Source organism: Lycium ferocissimum, chromosome 11, assembly GCF_029784015.1.
Source record: "Lycium ferocissimum isolate CSIRO_LF1 chromosome 11, AGI_CSIRO_Lferr_CH_V1, whole genome shotgun sequence".
Taxonomy (NCBI): Eukaryota; Viridiplantae; Streptophyta; class Magnoliopsida; order Solanales; family Solanaceae; genus Lycium; species Lycium ferocissimum.
In genome coordinates, this window is record NC_081352.1 from 28,611,688 (window position 1) to 28,625,049 (window position 13,362).

The 13,362-nt window shown below is 34.2% G+C and overlaps 1 protein-coding gene across 1 annotated transcript; it reads right to left on the reverse strand.

Annotated features, from left to right (window-relative positions):
* Positions 1-3,485: 3,485 nt before the first annotated feature.
* Positions 3,486-11,991, reverse strand: LOC132035808 (cysteine-rich receptor-like protein kinase 10). Its single transcript, XM_059425941.1, is given in 9 exon segments — positions 3,486-3,917; positions 3,920-4,148; positions 5,794-5,944; positions 6,736-6,970; positions 7,065-7,275; positions 8,092-8,213; positions 8,620-8,757; positions 9,493-9,903; positions 11,437-11,991. Coding segments are annotated over 9 exon segments (2,010 nt in total). The 5' UTR covers positions 11,855-11,991; the 3' UTR covers positions 3,486-3,822.
* Between the last annotated feature and the right edge of the window lie 1,371 nt (positions 11,992-13,362).

Consider the following 13,362-nt stretch of genomic DNA (forward strand, 5'->3'; position numbering starts at 1 on the left):
ATAACTTTATGTTAAGTATCATAAAAGTTCATTGGATATACTTTTAGGAGTTGTGCTTAGAAATCCCCGTATTAAAAGTTCTCCGAATTTCAAAAGTCTTTTTTTCCTTCTTCCTCCTTATTTTCTCTGCTTTTTTTTTTTTGGCAAATTTTCCCGTTTTCTTTTTGGGTCTACTGATCAATCTCAGAATGATTCTTGATTCTTGAAAATTATAGGAAAGAACAAATTAGACTTCTGCAATCTTTAGCTTCAACAAAATACACAAAACAATGAAATCTTTTGAAACGTACATTGTATATAAAATTTCATGTTTATGCTGTTGGGATATTTACTATCAATCGTGTATTTAGATATTATATTTCTTATAAAATAATTATTATTCAATTTTAGTAAAAAATTTAAACGGATTATATATTTTTTCCTCATTTTGAAAACAAGGCTCATCTATTTATCATTATATAGTAAATTTGTAAAATATCCATTGAAAAATATTTAATTTTAAATAGCCCTCATTTAAAAACAAGGCTCATCTAGTTTATCATTGAATATTTTAGATTGAAATTTGTAAAATATCCATTGAAAAATATTTAATTTTAAATAGCTTGCGTGCTTTCAAGCATTTAGATTGATTTTCTATGTAGATGAATTTTCCTACCTTTAAAAGATGATCATTGTAGCAGTTTTGGCATAAGAACTCATACGCACCACAGTGTGGTGATCTTTTAGGTCGTTAAATTTAAGCAAAAGAGTTCCAATCTATTGTAATAAGACAACTGGCAAATCAATTTACCCCAGCCTGCCAAATTGTGACAAGCAAGCATGTGTTACCATGAAACATAGAGGTGAAGCACCCTATTAAATTGTGACAAGCAAGCATACATGACCATGAGATAGGCAGCTGAAGCTGCTCAACTGTGGTTTCCTTCAAATGTTATTGTATAAAGAATCCACTTCTTCAGTTGTTGCGTGATTAGCAATAGGCCTTGAGACCTTGCTAATCATAAGAACTTGATCAATATTTTGGAATGCACTATGCAGTAAGCTAATATTATGGATTATGTGAAATGAAACATTTATCAGACTTTTTGGAATACTTATTAAATGTGAAATTGTTGAACTTTGAAATTCCACCAGGGAATAACTTTTCTGTTGGAAAGTTAGGAAGTGCCAAATTAATTACTAATTCATGGTCAACTCTCGTAAATTTTGAGATGTAAAATAATCTTTTTATTATTTTAGAAAAAATAACAACACTAAGACCAAAAAAATAAAATAAAAAATAAAATACCAAAATCAGGGGAAAGTCGAGTGAAGGATAACACAGAAGCCTGAGCTAGACTCCCTCTCAACCTATAATATTGCAAGAGCATAGTTTAACATACGTTGTACCAATACAACAAAACACACAGACGAAATGACCAAACTGCCCCTTCTTGTCCTTAAATTTTTTAACACTTGGGCAAGGATTGTCATGCCAGACAGGCATGACGGTGAAACAGTCACCTTAAGCAGCTAAAGTGTGGCTTCTATTATAAGCGAATACTAGCGCACAGTCAATTTTTTCTACTATTAGTGTTAATAAGGTAATTTACACAATGGTTGAAACCTAAATTTTAATAAATACTCTCTTTTTTCAATTTCAAAGCAAATACTGTCTTAATACCTAGCTCTAAAGTTATACTTCAATCTATTACTTACCCTTTAAAATTATGGTCAATATATACCTTCACATCTTGAATTTACTTTTTTTTTTTGACTATTTATCTATAAGCTGATGCCCTATTGAGTTTTAGGATGAGTCTAAATTTATTAATAATTTAAATACTATTACTTTCATGATTTTGATAAATTTTAACTATGTCAAATCATTAGAACTTTTTAATAAGTTTTTTTAATTTACTTATCAGATGCTAAAATAAATTCAATATAGTTCCTTCCATTTGTTAAAAATTATCTTTAATAATGTAAGTTATATTTGTTTAAAAAAAAAAAAAATCAATGCTCAACAAAGATTTTTTTTAAATATTAAATCAAAAGCAAATAATTTAATAATTACTTGAGTACCCAATAAGCAATTGTAAAGTGGATCCCTTGCAAGTTGCAACTCTCTCACCTTACAAATGAGAGAGCCTACGTCAGTACATAAAATGCCAAAATTGGGACCATGAGACAGGCAGCTGAAGCTGCTCAGCTATGGCTGCTTATATAGGAGAATATACTAGGTGGGTCAGCACGGGCCCAATATGTAGTTATAATTTTTTTTTCTAAACCGATTTATTATTTTATTAGTTTCAATCTATATGACATAGTTTAATATAACGTTTTAATGATTAAGATTTTAGAATTTGCGATCTTAAATGGCACAATATTTTTATGGCTACAAAAACTTTGTATCCTTGTTTTTATCTAATTTTCTCATTGGATAAAAAGTTTATAAGAATAATCATAATAAATTGATATTTAAAAAAGATAATAGTTGAATTACCTTGGTGAAGATTGGGTGAAACCTAGGACAGCATTTTTGGAAAAGCCTCTCCATTGCTTCCTAATCAATATTGATTTACCTTATCGGTCAAAAGAATTAGCATACAACAAACTTTCGAAAACATTTTTCATAAAGAGAGTTGGTCAAAAATCTCGAACCACCCATGAGACTACTCAAGTACAGGACCAATAACAACATTCTATTTTAAATACCACCGCCTTTTTTCTTTCAATTGAATTCCAGTAAAATTCATACAAAATTATAAAGGCAGAAGCAGAAGTGAAATGAATTTTATTAACCGTAAAGACCGAGAACTGAAAAGAAGAAAATTAGCCATATCTGATTAACTTGGTAAGACACGTGGATGCAAAAGTGAGGCATGGGGTCTAGGACTTCACGTGATATAATTTGTCTTGGAAAAGACATGGGTATGACATAAGCAGACCATGAAACAGACAGGTGAAGCCCTCAACTGTTGCTTCTTATATACTAGTGAGACGAATCCACGGGCCCAATATGTATCCATATAAAAAATTTAAGCAGTGTTGATTAAGTGATTAAGTAAGAAATTTTGATGTTTTATGTAAAATATTAAAGGACCCGTTTGGGCATGAGAATTTTTCACTTTTTTTTTCCAGAAAATTATTTCTCTTTATTTGGAAATCAATGTTTGATTATGAAAATTCCAAATACAATTTGAAGTTGTATTTAGAATTTAAAAAATACCTAAAATCTTGTTTTCACCTTTTTTCACTTTTTTTACTTGGTTAGAGCTTTAAGAAATTTTTGGTCAAATACAAAAAAGCCGTTAAATAAAATTGAACCGCCTCCAATTTGCAGTGGTTATTCCAGCGTTTTTCTAAACCGTCTGGAAAGGGTTTAACGACAGATTATCAGGCGACAGGTCTAAACCGTCGCTAATTTTATACTGCGGCAGTTCACACAAAGAAGGAACCAACCGCCATAAATAAACGTTTTTTGTGTAGCGAGGCTCTGCTGCTGAGCGAAGCAGTGATAACACTTCTAAATATATGTTTTCATTGATGTAGATTTAGATAGATTTGCCACCGGCAAACCATCCAATAGAATTTAAATCTTCAATGCCTACTACTGTTTGTTGAATGAAATACTTAATAAATGGATCATGAACTAATTCCAATTGCATGGGAAATTAGGAATATAACCCTCTTACCTAGTCTCATTCAATCACCTTATTCCTCTATATTACATATAGAATATAAGACATCTATAAATTTCTTACACCATCAGGTTAAGTTGACCCGTATCAGTAGGTGTTCCCACTAGATGGTAAACTTAAACTCCATCATTGTATCCATCTATCTTGGCTCCAATTCTGTAATGGATACGTCATTCACGGACAATGGAATTGACTTGCTTGTAGATTGATCTGATTTTAGCCCTTTGGTATCATCTCTGATCGACTATGAAAAAAGAATGCAGGTTGTTGAGGCGCTGGCATGGTAACAGAATAACTACTAAGCATGAGCACCACAGATGCCATTGTAGGTCTTTCATTAGCATCTTCTTGAACACATAACAGTCCAATATGTATACACTGTACGACTTCATTTTTTGAGTATAATTCTCCAAATGTTGGATCCATTATATTCAATGGCGTGCCGTCCCTCCAATGCTTCCAAACCTACAAAGTTTTCCATCAATGATTCAAAAAAAGCATCAGCAAGGACTTACCTTTTAGCAAGATACATCTAGTGTTTGCAGTTTATCTCATATATGCCCTCCAGTTACCTTTCAACTCATAGGAGTCCTACTATTATCTTTCATCTCAAATAAGCTCCTCCCAGTAACGGTTTCTATTGTGCTAAAATTGGCAGGATTTGGGAGATATGGTGGAAGTCTCGTAGAGGTATATTTGGACCTTTTCAATAATATTCAATGGCACGCCTCAAATTATTGCAGAGGGATATATAAACCAAGCTGATACTTTAGGGTTATATTCGGACCTTTTGTTTGTCTACGTGGTTCCACCATAAAATAAAAGTCAGAGTTAAGCTGGAAAGCTATTAAAGGGAGGGGCTAATATATGGAGGATCGAATACTTCAAGGAGAAATTCGAACCTTTTCCCTCTATGGCATGACAAACATGATAAAAATTGAGGACCTTTTTTATTTTTAATAAAACGCCGCTAGACAATATGTCTAGAGGAAAAAAAAAAAGAAAAAGAAAAGAAGATAAAAATAGTATTTATAAATGTAAAGGCAAAAGACATAAATTGATCCTTAAACTATACCCCAAAAGTCATGTTCACACTTAAACTATCCTGGCGACCCATTACACACCTAATATATTTAAAAGTGATATTTTTTACTCCCCGATACAATATGACCAGTTGCACTAGGGGAGAGTGTACACACTCTCTCCCCACATCAATGCCACGTCAGTCTACGTCAGTGCCACGTCGAAAATCCTCTAATTTTTAATTTTATATTTTTTTCCTTTCCCCTCCTCCCGCACCCTCCCTTTCTTCTTCATCCCTACTCCCTTTCTTATTGTATAACCTCCATTGTTTCCAATGAGCTTCAATATTTTCCGGTAAAATAAATTTTATTATTTTTTATTATGTGTGATATTAAACTCATCAAGCTATTTTCAAAGAAACAAAAAAGGAAAAAAAAAGAAAAGAAAAAAAGAGAATGGCGCTGCTCCGCAAGGAGGAACCACTACTCCGCCTACACTACTCTTTTTTATTTTATTGTATTGTTATGTATCCTTTTTTTTTTTTTTAATATGGTGGCTGCTGGGTTTATGAAATGAAAACAAAGAAGAAGAATAAGGGTTTTGGGGGGTGGGGGTGGTGTGAAGGCGGTGATGGTGATGGTGATGGTGAAATGAAGAAGAAAAAAGGTTTGGGAAGTGGGAGTCGGGGTGGAGGTGGCGTGAAAGTGGCAGAAGAGAGGGGTGGGGTGGCAGCGAGAGGAGGAAGAAGAAGGGTTTTGGGGGGCGGCGAGAAGGTGGAGGAGAAGGGGGTGGGGTTGGGGGTGGCGGGAATGTGGAGGAGAAGAGGGAGGGGTTGGGGGGTGGTTGAATAAAGAAGAAGAAGTTGCAATTTTTTTTTTATAATAATTTTAAAAAAAAAATTGACCTCACTCTCCTATTATTTAAATATAATTCTTTTCTATGCCACTTCAGCTCTGGAGGGGTAAAAACTATCACTTTTAAATATATTAGGTGTGTAATGGATCGCCAGAATAGTTTAAGTGTGAAAATGACTTTTGGGGTATAGTTTAAGGGTCAATTTATGTCTTTTGCCTAAATGTAAACTTACATAGCTAAGAAGGTCTTCAGCACCATCTGATTGGTAAAATGAACTATTCTTCTTTCCACTTATGATCTCCAGGAGTAGAACACCAAAGCTGAAAACATCAGATTTAACAGAGTATTGTCCACGCATAGCATACTCCGGTGCCATATAACCGCTATAAAACAACAAACAAGCCCGAAGGTTAGCTAGAAAAAAGGATAATTTTTAACGAAAATGATATTTAACAGCTTTCAGATTCTAAGCAGAAGTCTCAAGTGTGAATATATTGAGTGATTTAAGGACAAGTTGTAACAGTTGAGGCCCAACTATCAAGGTATTGTTCGCTTTGACCTAACATTTAAAGTCTCATAGTTTTGTCTCCTTGAACTTTTACCTAAAATGTCACCTCAAAAGTTGAATATTGAACCTAACCTTTTATAGCTCCTGACATTGCCTTCCCATATCGATGCGGGATTCTCGCCTAAGGCAAACTTCACAGAGAATTCCCTTTCAAATTCAATCGCTAGACACTAATGGTACATGAGCTATTACACTCACCTCCCTTAAGGACTCAACATTCTTGCTATGATTTATCGTACAACCATTTTAGTGGAAATGGGGATTTTGGGGTGGGGGTGGGGTGGGATGGGTTTACCCGCTCGCTACCACTTCCAATGGCCTAGGTACAACTACAATGGTATTGTCCGCTCTAGCCAACCTTTGAGCTCTCACGATTTTGTCACATTGCAACTCAATAGTTGAATCCTGAACTCATTCTTTAATGGCCCCATTCAAGTTCATCCCAATAGTCCATAGATTGTTAGAAAATTAGAACATAACATGTGTAAAGGTGAAAATGTGGAAAATAAAAGAGGAAAAACGGGCAATAGACATTAGTACAATATGTGTAGCTGAGGTCAACCAAGACAAGAATTTAAGATATATCGACACAGATCCAAAACTTACTAAGTCCCAACAATCCTGCTTGTAATTTCTGAAGTTTGATCACCAAATAGTCTTGCCATTCCAAAATCTGATATTTTGGGATTCATTTCTGCATCCAATAGTATGTTGCTTTCTTTGAGATCACGGTGTATAATTCTTAGACGAGAATCCTCGTGAAGGTAAAGTAGTCCACGCGCAATCCCTCCTATAATCTTGTAACGTCTCGACCAATCCAGTAGTTGTTGCTTTTCAGGATCTAAAAATTTATCAAAAAGAGAGTTTAATAAATTATAGTCAATTATAGCAACAAGAACAATAAAATGAATAAAGTTTAGCAGATTGAAACCAACCAAATAAGAAATAGTCAAGGCTTTTGTTGGGGACAAATTCATAGACAAGTATATTTTCGTCTCCTTCAAAGCAGTATCCCAATAGTCTCACTAAATTTCTGTGTTGAAGCTTCGCGATCAATACGATCTCGTTCTTAAATTCCTCTCTACCTTGCGCTGAGCTTCCTGATAGCCTCTTCACAGCTATATCTTGCCCATCAGGAAGTATACCCTAAGAATTTAGTAAGATATCAATGCAAGTTAACAATACATGGGAATATGACTAGAAATGTACTGTCAAACTTCTCTAAAACAACCTCTTTTGTTCTGACATTTTCTTGGCTTTTACAGCGATTCACTGTTGTACACCTATAACAACATTTGACATTTATATTTTCTTTGGCTGTTAAAGATACTTGGTATCCAATAGCTTTCCCTTGAAGGAACTCTAAGAGCTTAACAATTGAATTTCTATATCAGTTCAAGTAGTCGTAGGCATTCTTTGTAAGTATTATTCAAATCTTGAATTTTATTTCTGCCAAATGGAATAAAAATATGTGTGCATATCTTTTAACGGAATAAAATCTTTAATTAAGGAAGTCTGTACTCACGTAATGTTCTTTGTCATAAGTGGTGTATCAAAAGTTTCAAAATATTTGTCAAAATCTTTAGACGTATTATCGGTAATCTTACAGATTCTATTTCCATAAAGATGGTTGTTATAGAGGGGTAATTTTACAAATAATGTATTATTATAAAGATGGATGTTATTGTTATAGGTAAAAGTTGTTATGAGAGGTGTGACTGTATGACATCTATTTTGTTCTTTTGGCAACTGAGAAATTTCCGTGGCCAGTGGCGCAAGGTTAAGAACTCACTAGGTAACCCCTCTACCCTTCTCCACTTAAATATCAGGTTTTTGTATGTGACAGGGCTCGAACCTGTGATATGCACGTTAGTGACACATAACACGTTGGACTCTTACCACTAGACTTGAGCCCGCGGCAAAAATGTGCAACATCTTGCATTCTCTTAAATTAAACTTTACCTTGTAAACAGCACCAAATCCACCTTCACCAATTCTGTTGTCAGTAGAGAAGTTTGTCGTGGCAGCTCGAATAGTGTTCAAGTGATATTGCAAGGATTTAACTGTTGAAATCTCATCTGCATCTAGACAATGAATAAAGTCCGAAAGTTTCAGTAGCTTCTACTTGAATACCATTTTTGGCAATAACTTAAGAAGTATTTAACTCGAATAGTGTTTGAGTTATGGAAGGCATAATACTTAATAGACCCTCAAACTTGGCCTCAGCTGGCAAGTATGCCCTCCAACTTTGGGTGTGCATAGGTAGACACCTCAACTTGTCTCCACTTTGTCAATTGAACACTCCAATGATCATCTAGAAACTTTCAAAATATATGTGCCACATCGGGATTTTTGTTTACCTGTGCAACTTTATACAAGTCGAGGTGTCTACTTGTGCACACCCGAAGTTGGAGGGCACACTTGCCAGCTAAGGCCAAATTTAAGGGCCTTCTTATGTATGATGCCGTTATGGAAATTTATAATCTTTACCTATGATCTCTTCTACTACATTGAGTTCTTGCGAAGCTCTACTTCTTATCCAACAAAAACCAAAAATGAACAGTAGAATTGAAACAGCAATTGGAACAACTATGGAAATGATTGCTCCAGATGCAATTCCCCTTTTTCCTGCATCAGTTGAACATTGTGTTGTTCAAAAACATTAAAGTGTGAATATATTTTCTAGTCATTTTGATTTTATGGGAATATAGGGATAGTTAGTATAACTTGTTTTACAACATTTAGGGTTTATTATTTTGCTGGAAAGACCCATAGTTTGATGACCATCCATGGAATTAACTTGGTCCACCCAGGAACGGAGCTAAGGGGGCAAGGGTTCATCTAAACCCCGGCCCCCACCCTGGAAAATCACACTATATATACAAGGTCATTTCTTCATGTATATATAGTATATGTTGAACCCACTTAGTGAAAATTCTGTCTCCGACATTGTTTAACATATTCATTGCTTTCCATTCGAATATATATATATTTGGGCATGTGTATTTTTTCTTTTTCTTCTGAGCCGAAGGTCTATTGGAAATAACATCTTTAACCCACAAAGGTTGGATTAAGGGTTGCGTATACTTTACCCTTTCCAAACCCCACTTATGGAAGTACACTGGGTGTGTTGCTTTTGTTGGTGGCGGTGGTGTTGTTGTTGTATGCTAATTTTAAAAAATAAAAATAGTATGAACTTATTACAAATACTTGTCACAAAGTAGTGGATAGTGGTACTAGCCTAATAGACTGAAAAATATTAACCTATGAGAACAAAACCATTACCACAGGTAACTCACTAAATGTTTCAAAAGCAAATTGAGTTCAACTAGTCAATTAGAGAACAGCGTGCAAAGAAATTACCTCTATCGTTGCTTGTCGAATTGGACATTGAAGAAGGAGGAGGAGAACGGAGAACTGGTGGTGGAGGTGGTGGCGCGACAGCAGTAATGTTATAAAAAGGGTACATCTCATAACGAATATTACAGCTCGGTAAGATAACCCTACCGCCTTTCCAGCCATTACTCTGTAAATTTTCAATCGCAAATCTCAGGCAAGTATAACAAGAAAATTCAGAGAGATCCGGAGTGCACTGCGCAAGTGAATAAACTCTCTCAAGTGACGAAAAATTGGCTTCTTTAGTAGCAAACTTTTTCCCTGAACGATCATTTTCCTTTGCAGCCACAGTTGCTATTTCATCCATCGTGTTTCCGAGTAGTGGCAAGAACCTCTTCGGTTCACTAACATTTTGATCGTTGTACAAAGTTTTTACAACTGATTCATCCACAGTGCCAAAAATAGATCGATTTGAGCAAAGATCAAATATTTAACAAACTCTGGCTAGTGTATTTAAAGAGTCATGAAAATAAAAGATTTAACCAAAAATATCAGGAAAGTCTCAGAACTACAACACTAAAAATGCACTCCCTCCGTCCCAAAAAAATTATCGTTCTTTCCTTTTTAATCTGTTAAAAAAAGATTGACACATTTTTAAATTTAATAATCCTCTTACTTTTGAGTTCCATTACTACCCCTACTATCCTTTCCTTTTAAAAACTGACAGGACCCCACAAAAACTTAAAGTAAACAATGTGGGGTTATTATATTAGGTTGAAAAGTCAGTTGTTAAAAAGTAAATGGAATTGTCAAACCTTTTTTACTATTCTTTTATTTTAACGTGTTTTCCGTTCAATGCTAATCAGTTGGCCCTTGAGGGTATAATTGGAACTTTGTTTATATTTGTATGATATGGCAAAAGTCTTCTACCAAAAACTAAACTTCGTGTCAAATCAAATTAGGATAATTTTTTTGGACGGAGGGAGTAACAAACGCCAGAAATAGACCAAAATATAACAAACACTGTGTTGGGATCAAAACAAAAAGTGTCATGTTGAAGCTAACAGAGAAAACCTTAAACAACCATACTAAAAGAAGCATAATATTTTTTTAGGGCAAAGGTGCAATTATACCCCTTAATTTTGCGATTTAGAGCAGATATACTCCTGGTTATAAAAATGGTGTATATATACCCCTGCCGTTACAAAATGGTGCAAATATACCCCTGCCATTACAAAATTATGCAAATATACCCTTTTCTCTGTCGGGAGTTTTTTTTTTTTTTTTTTTTTAAATCATTTAGGGTATTTTTTAATTAAAAAAAAGCCATGTGACTTTAAAAAAAGTCTACCTATTTTTTTTAAGTAGACATATTTTTCTAAAGCCATGATAATTTTTTTTGGTGTGTCGGGTATGGTTCGTTTAAAAAAATATCTCTGTGAATTTAAAAAAATAAGTCTACTAATTTTTTTAAATGAACCAGACCCAATCCATCAGAAAAAAATTATTATGTGGCTTTAGAAAAGTATGTCTACTCAAAAAGAAAAAAATGGGTGGACTTTTTTTTAAAGTCTCGTGGCATTTTTTTAATTAAAAAATAACTTAAATGATTTTTGTAAAATACCTCGTCAGCGAAGATGGTATATTTGCACTATTTTGTAACTGCAGGGGTATATTTGCATCATTTTGTAACGACAGAGGTATATATACACCACTTTTATAACGAGGGGTATATCTGTTCTAAATCACAAAATTGAGGGGTATATTTGCACCTTTGCCCTATTTTTTATTTGTATAAGATCCAAGAAAAGAATTAGTTTTCCTTCTAGAAGTAAAACAAAATTATGGTAAGGAAATCCTTATAAGGTAAGAAAGTCAGGACAAACCCTAACACACTACAGCTCAAAAAGCTACACCAAACTACGGAAATAGACATATAATAGCTGAAACAACAGTACAAAATGGATCCACCTGATACATCCTCTGTGGCAAAGATGGATCGATTCGAGTAACGCAACAAGCATTCGTCGTAACAAATGACAGCAATTTTTCTTTTTGGACATCTTTCCAAGATATCTTTAATAGCTCTTGACACACAATTTTGACAAACGTCAGGGGAAAGATCTCCTTTGCATAAAAACAGGCCATAAGCTACATCAGAACCCGTGTGACCAGCTGTTGAGTTGTAAAATCCACTAGGCCTAGAAGCATTAGAGGACAAAGATGATAGGAGAACTTTGAGATTAGAGTTGTAAGTGCTGTTGGGACTGTAAGAAGTTGTGTTTGGGCAGATATATTGAAGGGGAGTAGTAATAACTTGGCTGAAAATCAAGAAGATATTGCCACATAGTACTAGAAGAAATATGAGAATATTGAAGTTCATCACCATGGTATGTTAGTATAACTGGGGGACAAGCTCGGATTATTTATTTATTTATTATTTAACGGAGGCACAGAGCCATGTGAAGATGTAGTATTGACAAAGTTGGTGTAACAAAGAGTAAGAAGACTTGGTTTTTCCAAGTCAACAGACCGTGTTTATGAGGTTGAGAAGTAATGGTCTATTGATGATGATGATGACTGAAGTGAGATGGTGACCATTGTTACGTAAAGTATGGGACGTTCAGTAAACAATCCCTTAGCTCAAGTCCTCGGAGATACCCAAGGCAGCTCCCCGTGTCCTTTATACCCAACGGGACAAGAGTATATTTTAAAAAAAAAAAGTTTTTTTTAAAAGTACTTTTCAAAAAGAGTGCGTTTAGCGAAAAACGGCGCTCTCGTGTTTGAACGGGGCTAAAGTTAAAATTAAAAAATTTCTTTTTCATATTTCTAAGCGACTTTTGACCGCTCGTCGGGCATCATTAGTGTTTGTATCACAAGCTTTTTTAAAAAGTCGCTTTATTTTAAAAAGTATTTTTTTTAAAAATACTTTTCAAAAAAATATTTTTGGGCAAAAACTATTTTTTTTGACTTAATGAAAAAAAGCACTTTTGAGCGATCATTAGTGTTTGGCTTTTAAAAAGTGCTTCTATTTGTATATTTCTCAAAAGTACTTTTCAAAAAATGCTTTTGGGCAAAAACTATTTTTTTTTGGCTTAAAAAGCTACTTCTCCCCAAAAGCACTTATTTTCTCCCAAATAAACACCTCGCTTTTTTTCAAATAAGCACTTATTAAAAAATAAGTACTTTTGGGGAAAAATAAGCTTGGCCAAACATGCTATAAGAGGTTGTTGGTGCTCTAATTGGATTTTATGTTTTTAGAGTCGCCACCTAATTTTATAATAGAAATTAGAAAAACAAGAGAAAAAACCTTTTTAAACCAGAGTTCGAGGTAAGAGTCCTGGTGATCCCCTATGGAAGGTTTTAAACACCATAGTATTAAAGATCCGCAGAATACAGCTGACTTACGAGCTTCAATGTGTGATTATTGTATTTATTTGCGAAAAAATGTTTCTTTCTTGCAAAAAGTACCATGCTTATCATCAATCCTATTTTTTGGCAAAAATGTCCCTTTTAAAAAAGGATTTAGTTTAAAATGCTTATAAGGGTTCAACTTACTTCATTTCCGGACCAAAACACACTCGGGATTTCTCTCAAGTAGAGTTGCTACTAATTTGGTCCTAATGATATGAGTTTAGTTCTATAAGTTTTTATTACTTATATAGAAAATAAATGGAGTATATCCCCTTTATAATAATATCATAGGTATGGAAAAAAAGAGTTTATTGTTTTCATTTCTTTAGTCCATTGAAGCTCATATGTTTAACCATATTCTAACACCAAAGCCAGCTTATCTCAAATTTGGTCCAAGTGTATTTCCTCGTGTTTTTAGCCCAGAAGTGAGAAAATTATTAAGTCCAATTCATTTTTTAGAAGTGTTCAGATTACACTTGTAAA